This window comes from Passer domesticus, chromosome 1 (genome assembly GCF_036417665.1).
Source record: "Passer domesticus isolate bPasDom1 chromosome 1, bPasDom1.hap1, whole genome shotgun sequence".
Classification (NCBI taxonomy): Eukaryota; Metazoa; Chordata; class Aves; order Passeriformes; family Passeridae; genus Passer; species Passer domesticus.
In genome coordinates this window covers 1,866,299-1,883,230 of record NC_087474.1, presented here as the reverse complement: position 1 = coordinate 1,883,230, position 16,932 = coordinate 1,866,299, and the positions used below count along the sequence as shown (strand labels likewise).

General features: G+C 40.9%; 1 protein-coding gene across 1 annotated transcript in view; it reads right to left on the bottom strand.

The window, feature by feature from the left end:
• OBSCN (obscurin, cytoskeletal calmodulin and titin-interacting RhoGEF) overlaps window positions 1–16,932 on the bottom strand; it is a 198,831-nt gene that overhangs the window by 41,734 nt on the left and 140,165 nt on the right. The window contains exons 75-91 of the mRNA XM_064416433.1: window positions 16,767–16,833; window positions 16,646–16,665; window positions 16,205–16,333; window positions 15,322–15,461; window positions 14,739–14,939; window positions 14,313–14,395; window positions 13,292–13,465; window positions 11,466–11,625; window positions 10,882–10,998; window positions 9,034–9,198; window positions 7,314–7,472; window positions 6,119–6,296; window positions 4,165–4,278; window positions 3,152–3,319; window positions 2,239–2,341; window positions 1,571–1,700; window positions 373–478 (exon numbers count right to left, since the gene is read on the bottom strand). Of these exons, the coding sequence (XP_064272503.1) occupies window positions 373–478; window positions 1,571–1,700; window positions 2,239–2,341; window positions 3,152–3,319; window positions 4,165–4,278; window positions 6,119–6,296; window positions 7,314–7,472; window positions 9,034–9,198; window positions 10,882–10,998; window positions 11,466–11,625; window positions 13,292–13,465; window positions 14,313–14,395; window positions 14,739–14,939; window positions 15,322–15,461; window positions 16,205–16,333; window positions 16,646–16,665; window positions 16,767–16,833 (2,214 nt within the window). The remainder of the gene's footprint in view (window positions 1–372; window positions 479–1,570; window positions 1,701–2,238; window positions 2,342–3,151; window positions 3,320–4,164; window positions 4,279–6,118; window positions 6,297–7,313; window positions 7,473–9,033; window positions 9,199–10,881; window positions 10,999–11,465; window positions 11,626–13,291; window positions 13,466–14,312; window positions 14,396–14,738; window positions 14,940–15,321; window positions 15,462–16,204; window positions 16,334–16,645; window positions 16,666–16,766; window positions 16,834–16,932) is intronic.

Below are 16,932 nucleotides of genomic sequence, written 5' to 3'. Positions count from 1 at the left end.
AATCCCAAAACACCTCCACCTTTACTCAGTGGTCTCTGTAACATTCCTGCCAGGCTGACACACATTTCCAAGTATTCCAACAATATACAACATTTCTTTTTGCACTAGTGGTGGCGTGACAAACCCTTCATTTGCTCCTCCTTTTCCATATAATGCATTCACATTATATGAAGTTGATTTGCCAGGCTTGGAAATCAACAGATGGTGATGGGCACAGAGCCGAGCTGCCCTCTGCCCATGCACATCTCCAGAAGACGTACAGATACATGGACACCAACAACCAACATGGGTAAGATGGCAAAAAAATACTGGAATCTTGTTGTTTTTGGGGCAACTGGGTGGCGTACGTACGGAGCTGGGCAAGGGTCATACCTTCAATGGTGATGGCTTGGTCTCCTCTCCTCTCCTGGGTCAGGGCTGCGGCGCTGTGGTGGTAAAGCTCTGCTCCACTCTTGGCAGACCCTAATCTGTTCATCAGCTGGAGAGAACGGTGCAGTGCCAAATGAAACACTGGATGTTTTTTTTGTCGTCGTGTTTTTAATGTATTTTTTGTCGTGTTTTTAATGTATTTTAATGTATTTTAAAAACCCTGCCTGTGCTACCCTTGGAAATTCAATTCTGCCAGAAATGGGTGAAGGTGTGAGAACACTGCCAAGCTGCTGGAGTTTGAAGAGACATTTTGCTGCTCAATGGAGTTTGTGGTCTTCTACCAAAAATTATTCAAACAGACAAGTTACAGCACATCTGCAAAGTTATTTACTTAATTACTGGGTGTTTGCTCTGCAGCCTGGGCTAACTGTCTCTCTCAACAGGCCCAGAGTCCTGCTGTACACACACTTAGGTGGCCATTAAAAAGAATTAATTTTTTTTGCTTATCATCCAATAATTACAGAGTTTTACTCAATGAAAGGAATACTGGACATTAGGATCTTGGTCAATGGCAAATGCAAGGTAATTTGGTTTTGTTAAAATTCCAGAAGAATTATTTAAAGTATATCAAACCTCCTAAATATTTCTGGTAGCTGAATCACGCCAATTTCCTAAACCAACACCAATTTCTTTTACTGCCAAGCCCTCAAAACTTCTCATGTTTTATTACAATGAATGCATAGACTATGACTAATTTTCAAAAAATATCTTACATGTTCAAAAATTTATCAGCTACTTTCACATATTCTTGTTAAACAAAACAGGAATTTCAGTGCTTTATCCTTCTACTTAGACTTAATTTCTTTATTTTGGCTCTGGAGGGTTTCTTAGTTGTAATTTAAAGACAATCCAGAAACAAAATATCACATCAGAATGGTCCTAGATTTTGTAAGAAGACTTTCCCCTAGAGATCTGGATCTGAGTTTAAGCTCCAGAACAAGTTCCATCAATTCTTACTTGTACCAACAAACTGTCAGATCAGAATATTCTGAAGCTTTTGGACATCCACAATCCAGACCTAGTTCAGCCTGACTAAATTATTCTTATGAGCAATGACTCAGCCATGGGTCTCTGCCAGTAAAATGAATTCTCCTGCCTGTACAATTTCAGATGACAGATATTTAAATCTCTCCAAACTTACCTCACATTCATAGTGCCCCATATCTTCATTGGAAGGGTTCTTGACCACCAGGACTGCGATGCCGCTCCGTGGCTCACTGAAAGTCTGGTATTTACTGGTGTCCTTCAGCAGCACCCCATCCTTGTACCACCTGAGTGGGAAAACATGGAGTGTAAGCCAGGAAAAATTGTGCATCAAGAGCTCCCCAGGATCACTGATCCATCCATCAAAAAACTCTGGAGCTGATCCTTAGATGAACATTTGGATCCTGGCAGGGAGGGCTGCAGGTGGGTAGATCACACCTGGGTATGAACCTGCACAGGTTTATGAGGTTCTTCCCAAGAGATCTCCTCACTCAGTGCTGGAAAAGGGCTTTAAATGATGACAAGACAGGATTTGCTGAGCTTTTTGTCTGAATAAAATCAAGTCAGGTCCAAGGCAGGGAGGATAAACAATGATAAAATGCTTTCCAGGGCTTTAGATTGGACAGGGTCTATCTGCAGGTATTTCTTTACAAATTCTAGCTAGAATTAACTGCTGAGAATCTCAGGAATGTCTGGATCATGAAGAGCCAGCAGTGGGATGGGGTTAAGATGGAAGACACAGTAAAGAAAGGGTCATAAAATAACTTTTCTGACTATGAAAAATGTGAAACCAGGGTTTGTCCCCATGTGAGCTGTAGGACTGACCTGATCTGAGGCCTGGGTGCTCCTTCCACAGTGCAGGTGAACTGGACATCTTCACCCTCAACAAGATAAGCATTTCTGACCTTGTTCACAAACCGTGGGGGCACTGCAAAAAGCAAAGGTCAATGTGACTGGTAGCTGGAAACATGAACAGATAGGAAGGGCATATCCCTGACCAGGTAATTCTCACTGGGTCTAAAGGATACTAAAGACCAAATTTTTTGACCTATAAACAGTTACCTGCACCTGTATATATTTTTTATTTTTAAATATTATTCACTATATGTTGCATAGAACCTCTAGAATGTCTTAATATTTGTAACATCATAGAAACATAGAATGATTTAGGTTGAAAAAGGCCTCTGGGGTCATGGAGTCCAACCATTAACACTGCTGAGGCCAACAGTAAACCACCTCCCCAGGTGCCACATCTAAATGTTTTCTGAGCTCTTCCAGGGATGGTGACTCCACCAGTTCCTTGAGGAGTTTGTTCTGGTGGTTGACAACATTTTTGGTGAGGAAATTTTCCCTAATCTCCGATCTAAACCTCCCCTGGTCCAGCCCGAGGCCGTTCCCTCTCCTGTCTCTGTTCCCTGGAGCAGAGCCCGATCCCCCCGGCTGTCCCCTCCTGTCAGGAGTTGTGCAGAGCCACAAGAGCCCCCCTGAGCCTCCTTTTCTCCAGGCTGAGCCCCTTCCCAGCTCCATTCTTTGTCCTCCAGCCTCTTCCCCAGCTCCCTTCCCTCCCCTGGGCACACTCCAGCCCCTCAATGTCCTTCTGGTCATGGCAATCTCAAAACTGACACCAAGCCAGCACAGGGGACAGTCACTGTCCAGCTCCTGCTGCTCACACCGTGGCTGGTACAAGTTTATTTCATAGCAGACCCCATTAAAATACTGCATCTGTGCAGGAGTTTACCTTGAACAAGGATCTTTCCCAAGGTGCTGGCATTCCCAGCAGGACTGGAAGCAAAGCACATGTACTGTCCTGTGTCAGCCCCTGTCAGGTTGTCCAAGATCAGCGTGCAGGAGCCATCAGGATCTTCTATTATAATGTGGTGGGGATCCACCTCCACAGGCTTTCCATCTGAAAGGGAAATTATTTCTTTTAAAATACCTTACTAAGTGTTTCCCGTTAGGAATTTCATCCAGCTTTTCATCCTGAGAGGGCTGAGAGTTGTATTATTGCAGCTGGTGTTGGTAGTTGAGGAATCAGCTCTTCATCCAGCTCTCTATGAAACATCATCCAGGGAAACTACTGTTGGAGGACCTCATACATCACCACTCCTCATTTAAAAGTGAAATTATCCCAGAGTACATTCTGTGCAGTCATAATTCTGCTTTTCCAGCCAAAGGAGCACACCCAAAGCACCCAAAAACATGATCTCTAGGCTTGAGTATCTCTAGGGGATCAGTTGTTGGAAAATCCTGATACCTTGGTTTTTCAGTTTTTCTGTTCTGTGTTGGTGTGCAGCTTTTATCTTTATATTAACTGTTACTGGGATCTTTTCATAGGGTGGTGAAGACAAAACAATCCTATTCTAGCCGCAGACTCAAGGACAATCTCTTCAAACTTCAGGCCCAAAGCTTAAATAATGTGAAAAGAGGAGGGTGGGCAAGCAAGCAAGGAGGATGAAACTTCATAATTTAAAGCCATTAATTGGAAGGTTAACTCCTATATGCAAATGGACTAAAACTTATAAAACTGTGAGACCTTGTGACCAAGCCCTCTTTGGCTTCCATCCTGGAGCCACCCAGGCACTGCCAGGGTGTGGCCTTTGAAGGAACCTCAATAAATATCCACTTTATTCCCCTAAACTCTGTCTGGCCTCTGCTCCAGCTCCTTAAGGCATCAACCCACTGCCCAATTATCACAGCAATAAGGACAGGGAGCACGTTTGGAGGGTGCATTTCTTGCCCTGCTGCTCGTACCTTTGTACCAGCTGATGGATGGCTTGGGAGCTCCTGTCACCTTGCAGGCCAGCTTGACAGTCTCTCCCAGCTCAGCTGTGCAGTCTGCCAGTTCTTCCTCAAAGTCTGGAGGGACTGAAATATCAGAGGGAGCGTGTTAGTCTGGAGGAAGGGGCTCTGTCCATGGCATGGCTGCTGCTAAGTGAGATAAGAATAATTTTTGCAAACCTGTGAGGTTCAGAATGGAAAAAACTGAACAGGAAATTTTAGCAACTCAAGACTTAATGGGTGACATGCTCTCCTTGCTTGTCTGAGACCAAATTCAGTCTGTAACATGTCTGTTGTTGGCTATAAAGTTAGACCATATGAAAAAACGGAATTTGTTGCTGATCTGGAATTATTTTAGACCATGATTTTAATAAGCACATCCATTATTCAGGAAACACGCATCTGTCACCATTAAGGCAATTCCTCAAATAAAATGCAGCCTGGATATCCAAGCTAGCATTCTGCTGGTGTCCTTACAATGAAATCTATGCTTTCATTGAGTCATAGAATTATAGAGTGGTTTGGGTTGCAAGAGACCTTAAAGATCATCCCATCCCACCCCTGCCATGGGCAGGGACACCTTCCACTCTCCCAGGCTGCTCTGAGCCCCATCCAGCCTGGCCTTGGACACTTCCAGGCATCCAGGGGCAGCCACAACTTTGGGCAACCTGTTCCTTTATTAAGTGACATTTCTTTTAACCCATTGCTCTCATATGAAACCATACGAAATTATTCTGATAGTCTTCATCACTAAAACACTTTACTAAAGGCACAAAATGAAGTGCCCAGACTTGTTTGCAGTGTATATAGACTAAATCCAATGCTGTTCTGGCATTTTAAGATGCCAAATATATCCTTACACTATAGTGGACACCATTTGTAGCTGATGCCTGGAAAATAAAAAGATCTGATACCCCTACTGATAGATTTTGTGGATTGAAAATTGGTGGAATCTCAAATGACACTGAGACTGATGAAACATTAATGACCAGCCAAATTCCAAAGCAAACCCAGGTGCAAAGATAGAACAGTGTAAGTCAGGAGTCAAGTAAAGAGTCTGGAACCCAGCGAAGTCACAGGGTCTTTTGTACTGGGGTGTGTAGGAGTCTGGATCAGGGCACAACACCAACTCTCCCTGCCTTTCCTCCAGGAGAGGTGTTTCAACCCTCAGATTATCTTCTAGGCTTCTTCTGGACTCACTGCAGCAGCTCCACATCCATTTTATTTTGGAGACCCCACAGCTAGACAGAGCACTGCAGGTGGGATCCCACAAGAGCAGAGCAGAGGGGCAGAATCCCCTCCCTGGACCTGCTCCCACATTTAATGACCATAAACAGCTTCTCTCTCTCTTTCATAATTTCCTGAACCTTAAACCTAAAACCTTAAACCTGAACTTAAAACCTCAGGTTTCAGCTTTTATATTTTTCAGGTTCTGTGCTGCTTTAGTGTGTTGTTCTGAGCTTCATATCAAGGGATGGTGAGCTCTCTGCACAGAGCAGGGAGACAAAACAATTCCTGCTCCAGCTGGGCACCAAGGACAAATGATCCAAATCTCAGCCCAAGAGCACAAACAACGTGGGCTGGAGAGAGAAAAACAAGCAGGATGGGACTGCAGGGGCTGCAGCTGGGATTGGACACTGAACTGCAATGTGCACATGGAGCAGAGCTGAGCCCAGGGAGAGACCCCGGCAGCGCTCGTGCATTTTGGGACCATTTGGGTTCATCTTGGGTGCAGCCCTGGCTGGGCTCTTGTGCTGCCCAAGGTGGATCCATTGAAGCCTTTGAATAAATCCCTGCTTTATTCTTTAGCTCTGTCCAGTCTCTGTTCTAGAACTCTGTTCTAGGTCAGCCTTCACAAGGCATCAAACCAAAGAGACCATCCAAGAAGAAAACTGGTGAGGTTTGGGTTGTCTGGTGCCACACTTACTCCAGATGGGCTCACTGATCCTCTGCTGGATGCCCAAGATCTCCTTCACCCAGGAGTTCTTGATGTTCACGGTCCGCGCCTGCAGCAGGTACTTGCGCACCAAGTCCTCGCGCTCGTGCCAGATCTCAAAGGCCCGGTCATCCCCTTCCACCAGGTCATTCACATCTATGTTGTTCAGCTGAGTGACAGAAGGGGCAAGAAAGTCACCAAAAATCCTCTGTTTTTAAGGAATTCCCAACAGCAAAAAGGGGTAATCTGCGCTTACTTCAAAGATTTTTCGGATTGCGTCAGTAAGGCAACGTGGCTTTGGATGAAGAGCAATCAGAGCTACTTTGAGAGTTATTTTCCCTGCTATATTTGACTTTCTGGTTACCAAAGTGACATTTTCCTGGGGTTAGTTTTTCAGGAAAACAATGTCCAGCTTTAAAAGTTATCCCAGGGGTGGAACACACTGGCCCTGAAGGGCTGGGCCCAGGCAACATGGAAAAAAATAGGGAATAGGCAATCTCTGGACAAAGCATAGATATGTTTCCATTTTATTTTTCTTGGAAAAGAGTATCTGCCTATGAATATTGACAAGGACTTTCAATAAGTCCTGGCTGGACTTGGTCAAGAAATCCGTGGGTTTTCTGGTTGGCTGGCTGTTTTTTATTGGAGTCAAGCATCTCCTGCCTTGTGAAAATGCTTTCCTCAATTTCTGGCTGTTTTAACCCTGAATGTCTGAAGATGAGTGGGTCAAATCCTCTGAATTTTTCCATTTCTGAACAGGAATTGTTGTCAAAAAAGGACATAACCAGCAGAGAAAACCTGACTGAATTCAGCAAATAAGATTCCCTCTAATTTACTCCCAACATTACAAACTGCCAAAACCAGAGATTTACAAATGCAAGAAAAACCTATAGGCAGCAAAATCCATATCAATATAATATATTTATGCTATTAATTAGATGACGTAACAGAAATAAATAAATGCTTGTACTTGTAATCTCCATGCTGCATGGTAAAAGTCCACCCTGATGGTTTCTGACATGTTTAAAATAGATATTTTGGGATAAATGTAGATTCTACTTGTGCTTCAAATAGTTTTTGAAGCAAAGGAATAGCTCAGAAAGATTAGAAGAATGTTCAAGCTGGATATAAAAGTGAAGGTCTAATTGACAGAGAAATGCTTTATGTGAGGATAAAGTGATCAGACCTTCATGATGTTCTTGAAGATGTAGCTGTAGGTGTCAGTCTTTGTGTCTCGCTTTGGTTTGCAGATCACAATATAATTTTTGAAGAGGAAAACATGTCTTTTGTGTCCTTTCCACGCCATTCGAGCTCCTGGAGCTCCTTCCCACACAATGAAGTGGCCCTGAGAGGAAAAAGAAGGAAGAGCACATAGTGATACGTCTGGAATAATTACCACAGTTATGTCTCACCATCATTTTTCAGAGCCCAGATGACAAATGTTTCCTGTTGCATCATCCCCTGATGTTTCTCTGGTTTATTAAAGCCCAGCAGATGGTTTCTAATGCTAAAGGTGACTCATTAGACACAGCCAGTGGTTATCATTACATTGACATTTAAATGGTATTATTTGGTGCCAGAAAAATAGACAGCTCTTTTCAGGTAGAAACAGCCTTGGAAATATTAAAGGAAGATTGTATTTTGTGTGTTGTACAGACACTTTATATGATTTGGTCACCTTCACCAGAGCAGGACATTAATTTTACACAGTTTCAGACAAAGACAGCTCAATTAGTGACATGGATATCCCCTGGCATCTCTAGGGAGAAGTAAACACTCAAGGGGTGTGACTGGACAATTTTTGGATGCCTAAATGTGGAGAAATGAATGCCCACCACAGTGTCACTGTAATTTAGCCTTACAACTCCACTCAGCAATACACTGTGATTCCCATGGAAAACACTGGATGCAGACAGAATAAATTACTTGCCTGGTAGAACACAGTAAATCTATAAAGAAACAGGAATTTGAGTGAGCATGTTGGAGGTCCTGGACTAAAGTGTCCTAATAGCTGGGGCACCTAAAAAGCCACACACCTGGTCCATGGGATAAACCTGGGGGAGCACAGGGCTCTGTTGATGCCTGTAACTTCAGGAGCTGCCCCGTGTTTTCCCAATAATGAGTAAAAACCCTTCTAGATCATGTAGGAGCCCAGAACAATTTTATTCCTGTTTGATGAGCATGTTAAAAAAGGCAAATAACTGCATTATGTGTGAATTATTCCATAAGCATCCATGCTCTGGTGTTTCAAACCTCAGTGGAGTCAGAACACCAATTTCTGGACAACAATAAGTTAAATAAGCAAATAATCTCTTTCAGATATAATTCTACAATATAATATAATTTAATAGAATGTAATGTAATATATATAATATAGATTCTATATATAAATATAATATATAACTTAATAATATATAATAATTAATTAAATAACAATTATAATAACCAATGTATAATTATACAGTAATATCATTACAATATTAATATAGTAATAATATAGTAACATGTTAACTTAATAATGAGATATAATAACATAATAATTAATTATATATTAATAATTTAATAATACCTTTTTCAATGTATATATTTAATAATATTTATTTTTAATTATATAGCAATTATAATAACCAATATACAATATCTATTATATTATTGCAATATTAATATAGTAATAATATAGTAATATATTAATATAGTAGTGAGGTATAATAATTAACATAGCAATTATATATAATAATTTAATAATTTAATATATCTAATAACACTATAATACAGTATAATATCTCTAATAATAAGCTAATCCAATATAATATAATTCCTAAATAATTTTCTTCTAAGAATTCAGGCTCCTTAGAAACTGTGGAAGGCACACATGGAACCAGCAGTGACTGGGAAATTCCAGTTACCTGGCGGATGGGCTCCCCAAGGCTCTCCAAGGTCCCTGGATAATTCTCAATGAGTGAGACGTGGAGGTTGTTCTCTGCTCTCCGGGTGAGGGCAGACACAATGGCATAGGCCTGCTCCAGCAAAGTGCAGTTCTGGCTGTTTCTGGCCTTGTTTCGGATTAATTCCTGTAGGTGAGTGAAGAAAAAATTAGTGGATAATCAGAGAAAAAATAAGTAGTTCCTTCAGAGCCAAAGATTTTCTCAACACCTGCTCTGTCTCTTTCATCTCAGCAAATTTTATCCCACAAACTGCTTAGATAACAAAGTCTTTTCTTTCCTATCTACTCAGCAGTATTAAAGACTAACCAGTCTGTCACAGTTGTATTTTCTGGAAAAATCCTTTCACCCAGGATTCTTCTCCTGGGAAGCTGAGAAGCCTCAGAGAAAAAGGAAAACAATAATTATCTGATTAGCTTCTCCTGTGTTTTGCTGCTTTGGAATGGGGTTGGAGATTGTTTACCCACAGGTGGTTGTTTCATTGGTTTCATGTGAATTGTTTTGACTCATTGGCCAATCAAGGTCAAGCTGTGTCGAGACTCTGGAAAGAGTCACCAGTTTTACTATTATCTTTTTAGCCTTCTGTCTGTATCCTTTCTGTATTCTTTAATATAATATAGTATTTTAAAATAATGAATTAGCCTTCTAAGAACATGGAGTCAGATTCATCATTCCTTCCTTCATCTGGGAACCTCACAAATACAATAGCAGTCTGGCTTTTCCTTATATCAGTTGATGACAAGCAAAGATAAAGTTGAAACAAACACCAGCTATGCTTTGGTGGTTCAAAACCAAAAATTCCAAAGTGATCCTAAATGTACCCGTTGCATTTCTCTTCTGCATATCCTCACAACAGCAGAGAACAAGGAATTCATGTGTTGAGTCAGCATTAGATTAATAAAAAGAGAGGTTGGAAAAAAAGTGAAATGGCATTTTCCCTGTTCTTCCCACATTCGTTCCTGTTCCACTCTTTCAGCAATGAAGGCATGAAAAATGCCTTTGCTCCTCCAAAAGACCCTTAAAAATGTTGCTGTTTGTGTGCAAGACTGTGTTCAAAAGTAGAAAGTTCTTCAAAATATCCAAATTGCTCCTTTATACAACACCAGAATACATAAATATTTTGCCATGGTTATTTTCTTCCTGAGTATCCTAGTGCTACTTCCCATGAAAATACTGTCTAAAATGCTACTCTGAAATGTTTGCTTATGGTCTAAGACAGTGGGACAAATGCAGTCCTGAAAGACAAAATATTTCAGGATGGTAGAATGGGGCAAAGCTTTTCAGAAAATAAGAATTTCATCTTACTGTAATATCAGTATAAAACATAAGGAAAAGGAGTGGTAAGTCATTATGTTAGACCTGAAAACTACTTATTTTTGTAACAAATGTTGCTGAGTTTGAAGCAAATTTATACCTGTCATCCAATATAATATGTAGTATTATATTATATTATATTATATTATATTATATTATATTATATTATATTATATTATATTATATTATATTATATTATATTATATTATATTATATTATATTATATTATATTATATTATATTACATTTTTTCATATATTTAAAGATAAAGCTCACTGAACTTGATGGGGTTGGATTCTGTGAACCTCCACCTGGATTTACATTTACAAAACTATTTGGAGAGCACCACCACTGGTGATGATTAATCTCTTATTTACTCAAGCAGTTTTCAATTGTAGTTTTATCAGAAGGAAGTCAAGAAAAAAAGAAATAAAAATAAAATCTTTTTCTGCACAAGCTGCACAGAGCAGAACATAAACCTGTAAACACATCTCTTTACCTTAATTATTGTCTGGTACTGCTGGATCCTGTTTATGGGTTTTTCCAGGTAGTGCTGCAGTGGTGGGATAAGTGGCTGTGAGGGATCTTCATTAGTTAAAAATTCATCTGTGTATCTCTGAAAAAATACATGGGATAACAAGGAAAGGCTGTTATAAAGAGCAGCAGAAAAAAATCCTGAGTAGCTGGAACAGAGAAACAAGATTTGCTTATCTATATTTATGATTTATGTGGTTCTCTTGGTCTAATAATATGGTGACCTTTAAAATGTCCCTTAATTACAATTACATAAACACAGCCATGTTCATGTCTGTATAATTTTTATATTAATAAATGCATAAGTATATGTAAATATGTTCCATATTGGACATACTAACCATAAAAAGCTAGAAAGTTAACTAAAAATCATTAGTTCTGATAATTTTTAAAGTTTAATTAATTTTAAGTCAATAAATTTTTGCTATTATATTTAGCAAAAGATACTACACATACTTCTGAGGTTCACATTTATGATTAATAATGACATTTCTTGATGCAGTGCGTTACAGGATGAATTTCCCACAGGTGCTTTGGCTCCTGCCTTACCTTGTAGAAATCCTGGACAGCTTTGCTGACAACAATTGACTCTGCCTGGACCCTTCCCACCAGGTACTGGATGTACCTGTTAAACTCTGCTTCGTGCTTGATGAAGCACATGGCCACGTCGTCGTCGGTGTCACAGCCCTGCAGGCTCCGCAGGAACACACTGTGGGCACAGGAGCACAGGGCATCTCAGGAGAAGGGGCTGGAGTGAGGCTAAACACACAGCCCCAGCAGCCAGGCTGGGAATCGGGAGATGTCAGGTGAGCACAGGTGAAGGGAAATTGTCCTGGGGTGTAAGATGTGGTTTGGGGGTATTTTATTTGCCATCTGTCAGAGCTGGGGCAGTTCTCTCTGTTCATGGGGCAGTTTTCTTTCTCTCTCCCACAGCCAGTCCTCCCTCCAGGAGATCTCTGCTGTCCATGGCCACTGAGTGTCCCTGCAGGGCTGATCAAATTCCAGCATCCCATGGGGAGATGCTCCGCCCAGGGCAGGAGCCAAGCATTCCTACCTGGATACAATATGAGCCTGGAACAGCACAGCAGCCTTTGCCCACTGCATTCCCAGAGGAGCAGCTTTCTCCTGCCCTGCATTGCCAGAGGAAGAGCAGGCCCATCTCCAGCAGCCCTGGAGCTGCAGAGGAAAAGTGCAGCCTTGTGCAGGATCCCTGCTCCAGCAGAAGCACAGCTGGCACTGCAGGAGGGCTGAGCCCCCATGGGATGGGACTGTGCCACCACCCTGACCCACAGGGCTCAGCTCCTGCTCTGACTCTGGCAGTGGTTTGTTTTCTTTTTTGTACTATTGCATTTGTATTTTTAATTTTCCTATTAAAGAACTGTTCTTCCGATTTCCATATCTTTGCCTGAGAGCCCCTTAATTTCAAAAATTATAATAAATCAGAGGGAGAGGGTTTGCATTTTCCATTTCAAGGGAGGCTCCTGCCTTTCTTACAGACACCTGTCTTTTCAACCAAGGAAGAAATGATGGGGGGAAATAAGAGATGTTGCCACATGAGGATTAAACTGCTCACTGCCTCTTCACCCAGCACAATGCCATTCCTCTCAGCCAGGGCTTTGGACAATGGGCAGGAGGACAGGACAAGGGGGAATGGCTTTATACTGACAGAGGGCAGGATTAGATGGGTTATTATGAAGAAATTCTTCCTTGTGACAGTGGTGAGGCCCTGGCACAGGTTTCCCAAAGCAGCTGTGGCTGCCCCTGGCTCCCTGGAAGTGTCCAAGGCCAGGTTGGACAGCTCTTGGAGCATCCTGGGATAGTGGAAGGTTTTGTGAAATTCATGGATGCTGACATCAGTTTTACCTGAATTAATATCTCTATAAAGACACCACTGGAGTGCCTGTAAGATCTTGCTGCTTTTTTAACATAATTCACTGTTTCTCAGTTAAATTCACTTGAAAGAGTAGGAAATGAGCTGTACACAGGAAGCCTTGTAGTTCTGAATGGGATTATGGAAGTCCTGACCCTGTGGTATGATTTAAGCCATGCCGTCATTTACCCTCCTGAAAGGAACATCAATTCCCTTGCACCTCAGCAGTGCCAGTGCTCCACATCAGGAATAATAGTAAGAAAAGTAGTAATAATAATAATAATATAAGTAATCATAACAGTAGTAGTAGTAATAATAATAATAATGATAATTATAATAATGATAACAATAATAATTATAATATTTATTATAATAGTGATGATGATAATAAAATAATAGTAATAATAATAATAATAATAATAATAATAATAATAATAATAATAATAATAATAATAATAATAATGCCACTCTTTGGTCTTCAATGAAGGCACTTGGGAATGCCCACCTGGAATGGAAGCGACCAATGTCATCAATGTTCCTGAAGATGGTGGATTTCTGACTGGCAACAGCTCCTGGCACACTGGGACAGGTCTCAGTGTACCTAAGGTGATGAGTCTGGAGGAACTGTAAATCCTGAATGTAATCTTCCTCTGAGATCAACAGCTCCTGAATGAGAACACTGAAGGGGAGACAGAGAGGCAGAAAGAAATCACAGAAAAATCATCACAATTGTCCTTATAAGGCTTTTAGACTGTGAAGTGGGGATTTATGATGAAAGGAAACAACTCCCGGGGTAGAAAGATCCCCTCTGGGGATGGATGGATGCATGTGATGCCTTGAGGTTTAGCTTTCATATTTTCCAGATTCTGTACTGCATTGGTGTACAGAACTCTGAACTTCATATAAAGTGTTAGCAGGTTCTCCTCACGGTTCAGTCAGACAAAACAATCCTTTTCCAGCCCCAGAACCAAGGACACCATTGCAGCTTTGGGCCCAAAAAGTGTAAACAATGGAGAATTGAGGAGAGCAATCTGGGAGGATGGGACTGCCTAACCTGAAGCTGTAATTGGACAATTAACCCCAATATGGAAATGTACCAAATCTTATAAAAGTGTGAAAACTCGTGACCTGGCATCCATCTTAGGTAAAGCCACAGTCAGGCTCTTGCACTGCCCAAGGTGTATCCTTTGAAGGCCTTTTAATAAATACCTATTTTATTCATTTAAATCTATCTAGCCTCTGTTCCAGGTCAGCCTCTTAAGGCGATGGATGGATGGATGGATGGATGGATGGATGGATGGATGGATGGATGGATGGATGGATGGATGGGGCCAGTGGAAGATATCCCTTCCCGCAGGACTTGTTGACGTGAGATGGTGTTTAAGGTCCCTTCCAACCCAATCCATTCTAGGATTCTGTGACCTTGATTGCCTGGAATTTTCCAAAGCTGAAATCAATCACAAAATACAAGTGGCTCAAAAGGCAGGAAAATTCAAAGGTGCAAATACCAAATGACATGAGCTCACCTTAGCTTCCTTTTGTATTCATCTTCGGAAACAAACTCTCCAGGAAATTCTGGAATTTCTGTTGCTCCCCATTCTGGTGACAACTACAATATTAGGAAAGAAAAATTAAAATAATTCTTGGAAGTGGACAGTGCTTTTATCTATACATACTAAGGAATATCTCTCATGCGTTCACAGTCCTGTTTAGTCCAACAATTACTAACCAGTGTGAAATTTCTTTTGTACTGGAGAGTTTTTAGGTCTTTCAAACCCAGAAACCCCTGCACACACCAGAAATGTTGTCTAATAAAAACATGAAAAAGTACAACTTTGTTCCAGACCCCTTCAACAACCTCCTCTGCCATCACTCCTTGCAAAAGGGACGGCTCTAAACTGAAACAGGAACAAGAAATTTTAAATGAGAAATACCCAAACATGATCAGTCACCTTTAATTTCTTGTCCAGATAAGCTGGAGACACCCAACCCTGTCGAGAGGGACTCGATTTCGTGGGTTTAGTCCTGACCAGCCATTTCAGAGGATGAGCTGAATCCAGGACTTCCACATATTGTCCTTCCTTCAGGGTGATGGTCTCCTTGTCTGGCGCCGCGGGCACGTAGTCAGCAGTGACCATGTAGACATCAAAGATCTGCAGGCACAAAATTACAGTCACTTTGTGCTCCTATTTCCCTCATGAAGAACTTCCCACCAAGATTCCTCTGGCCAGCTCTATCCAAGGCCACAGAAAATCAAGTTCTGACTTCCTGAAGTTCAGCTGTGAAAGAAAGAGCTGCCAAGTCACGGGTATGTTTTGATCATGTTGACTTGAACCACTTGTTCAGGATCACAGGGTGAGCATCAGAATTTGATTCTCTGAGCTGTGTATCACAGACACAACATTTAACTGCTAAATATACCTACAAAATTGAATCACATCACAAAAGAGGATGGAGATCCCTACACCACGGTAGGTTGGTCATTCTAAGTTTAGTTTTCTCCTTGTGTCCAACTTGCCCATAGAGATGTCATACCTCCCCTCTGGAATCTCCATCTTCGGATTCAGAGGAGGATTCCTGAGCAATGGATGAAGGTCTGGATCGTCCATGGCGAGGAGATGCAGAGGGAGTTCTTGACTCATCATCACTTTCTGCACCTGGTACTCGAAGTTTAGCTGAAGAGCAGAGCAACAGCAAAGTATTTAATAATATCCCCAATGTAAACATCAACCAAATCTATCATAATTTTTCTTCTTTCTAGGAAGAGCATTCACAGTAATATTTAGTGTGATTTCCTATTGATATTTAGGATTAAATTAATAATTTGGATGTTTTAACACATGGTGCTGCAGGCCTACTGCATGTATTGCCACTGCACTGCAAGAATGCTTGTTGAAGAGTTAATGCCTCTATTTTTGCTCCAAGTTAAACTTTTTCTACAAGATGATCAGGGCAGACACAAACCAGAATTTTTCATCCAATTCAACAAATCACTGGATTACTGCACGGCTGTGCACAGAGTTTTCAGCCTCAATTTGATTTTAAAATTCCACTGTGAGCTAAAACTTGAAGATGTGGGAAGTACAGAAACAGGATTCTTTCTGATTTCGAAATGATGAATGTCTGAGGAACTCAAAATACCTAAGATAGGCAAAGTACACTTATATTTTTACAATTTACTGTAATAGCTTTTTTTCTAGTTCAACATTCTAGATGGAAATGTGCAGGTTAGATGGATTTCTACTTAAATTTCTTACCCCTAAGCACTGAGAAATGTTCATTTGCTTATATAGAAAAACTGTCTCAAAACCTACTGTGTAAATCTCACTTATAATTAAGCAACACTTAAAAAAAGAGATGGAGTTTGGTTTTGTTTTTTTTCCTACCATAATTAAACTGTGTTTTTCAGATTCCTTACCCTGAGTTATTTTTGCAGATACCATTTCTGAGATACGTGAGGTGAGTTTCTGGAAGAACTCTTCTGAGCCAACATCAGCTAATGAAATAGGACTTTTGGGCACACCTTCTCTGCCAGCTTCAAGGTCTCCTGGACAAAAAAAAAAAGAGAATTTGTTATTAAGCTGGCAGTGTCATTGAAAATTCATCTCTTTTTGAGTAATAAAAGTTTCTGTGGAAGGAAGGTTTAATTTTCTTCCCTTCTCCTGTTTTTAAAACTGTGCTTGCTTTCAAGTTCATCCAAATAATTCACCCTTGAACAGTGAGCAGTCCTGAAAGGTTCCAACTTTTCAGACAATTTCAAGAAAAGTGGACAAAAATGAATGGATACATGAAATACATTGACAGTCTCAGCTGTAGATATGGAGGACAGGAAGAAGAGAGAGAAAACAGCTTCTCTTACCTTCAGAGGACTGAATAGTTCTGAAAAAGAGAATAAAGCAGAGTTAAAAGTCACAATAAAATGGGCAGTAAGGAGAGCTAAATGAGGAACACATCCCCCTTCTCCCACACTTCCATCTTACCCCAGTGTGGTCATGATGGCTTCTGACACCATCACACGCTCCTGGGTCAGGACTTCAGCCTCTTTCACTGCAAGATTGGGGTTTGTCATTAGAGGACAGAAGGCACAGAATGTCCTTTTTTAGCTATTTAGTGCAGGCACATTTTCTAGATGTGGAGCACTGCAGC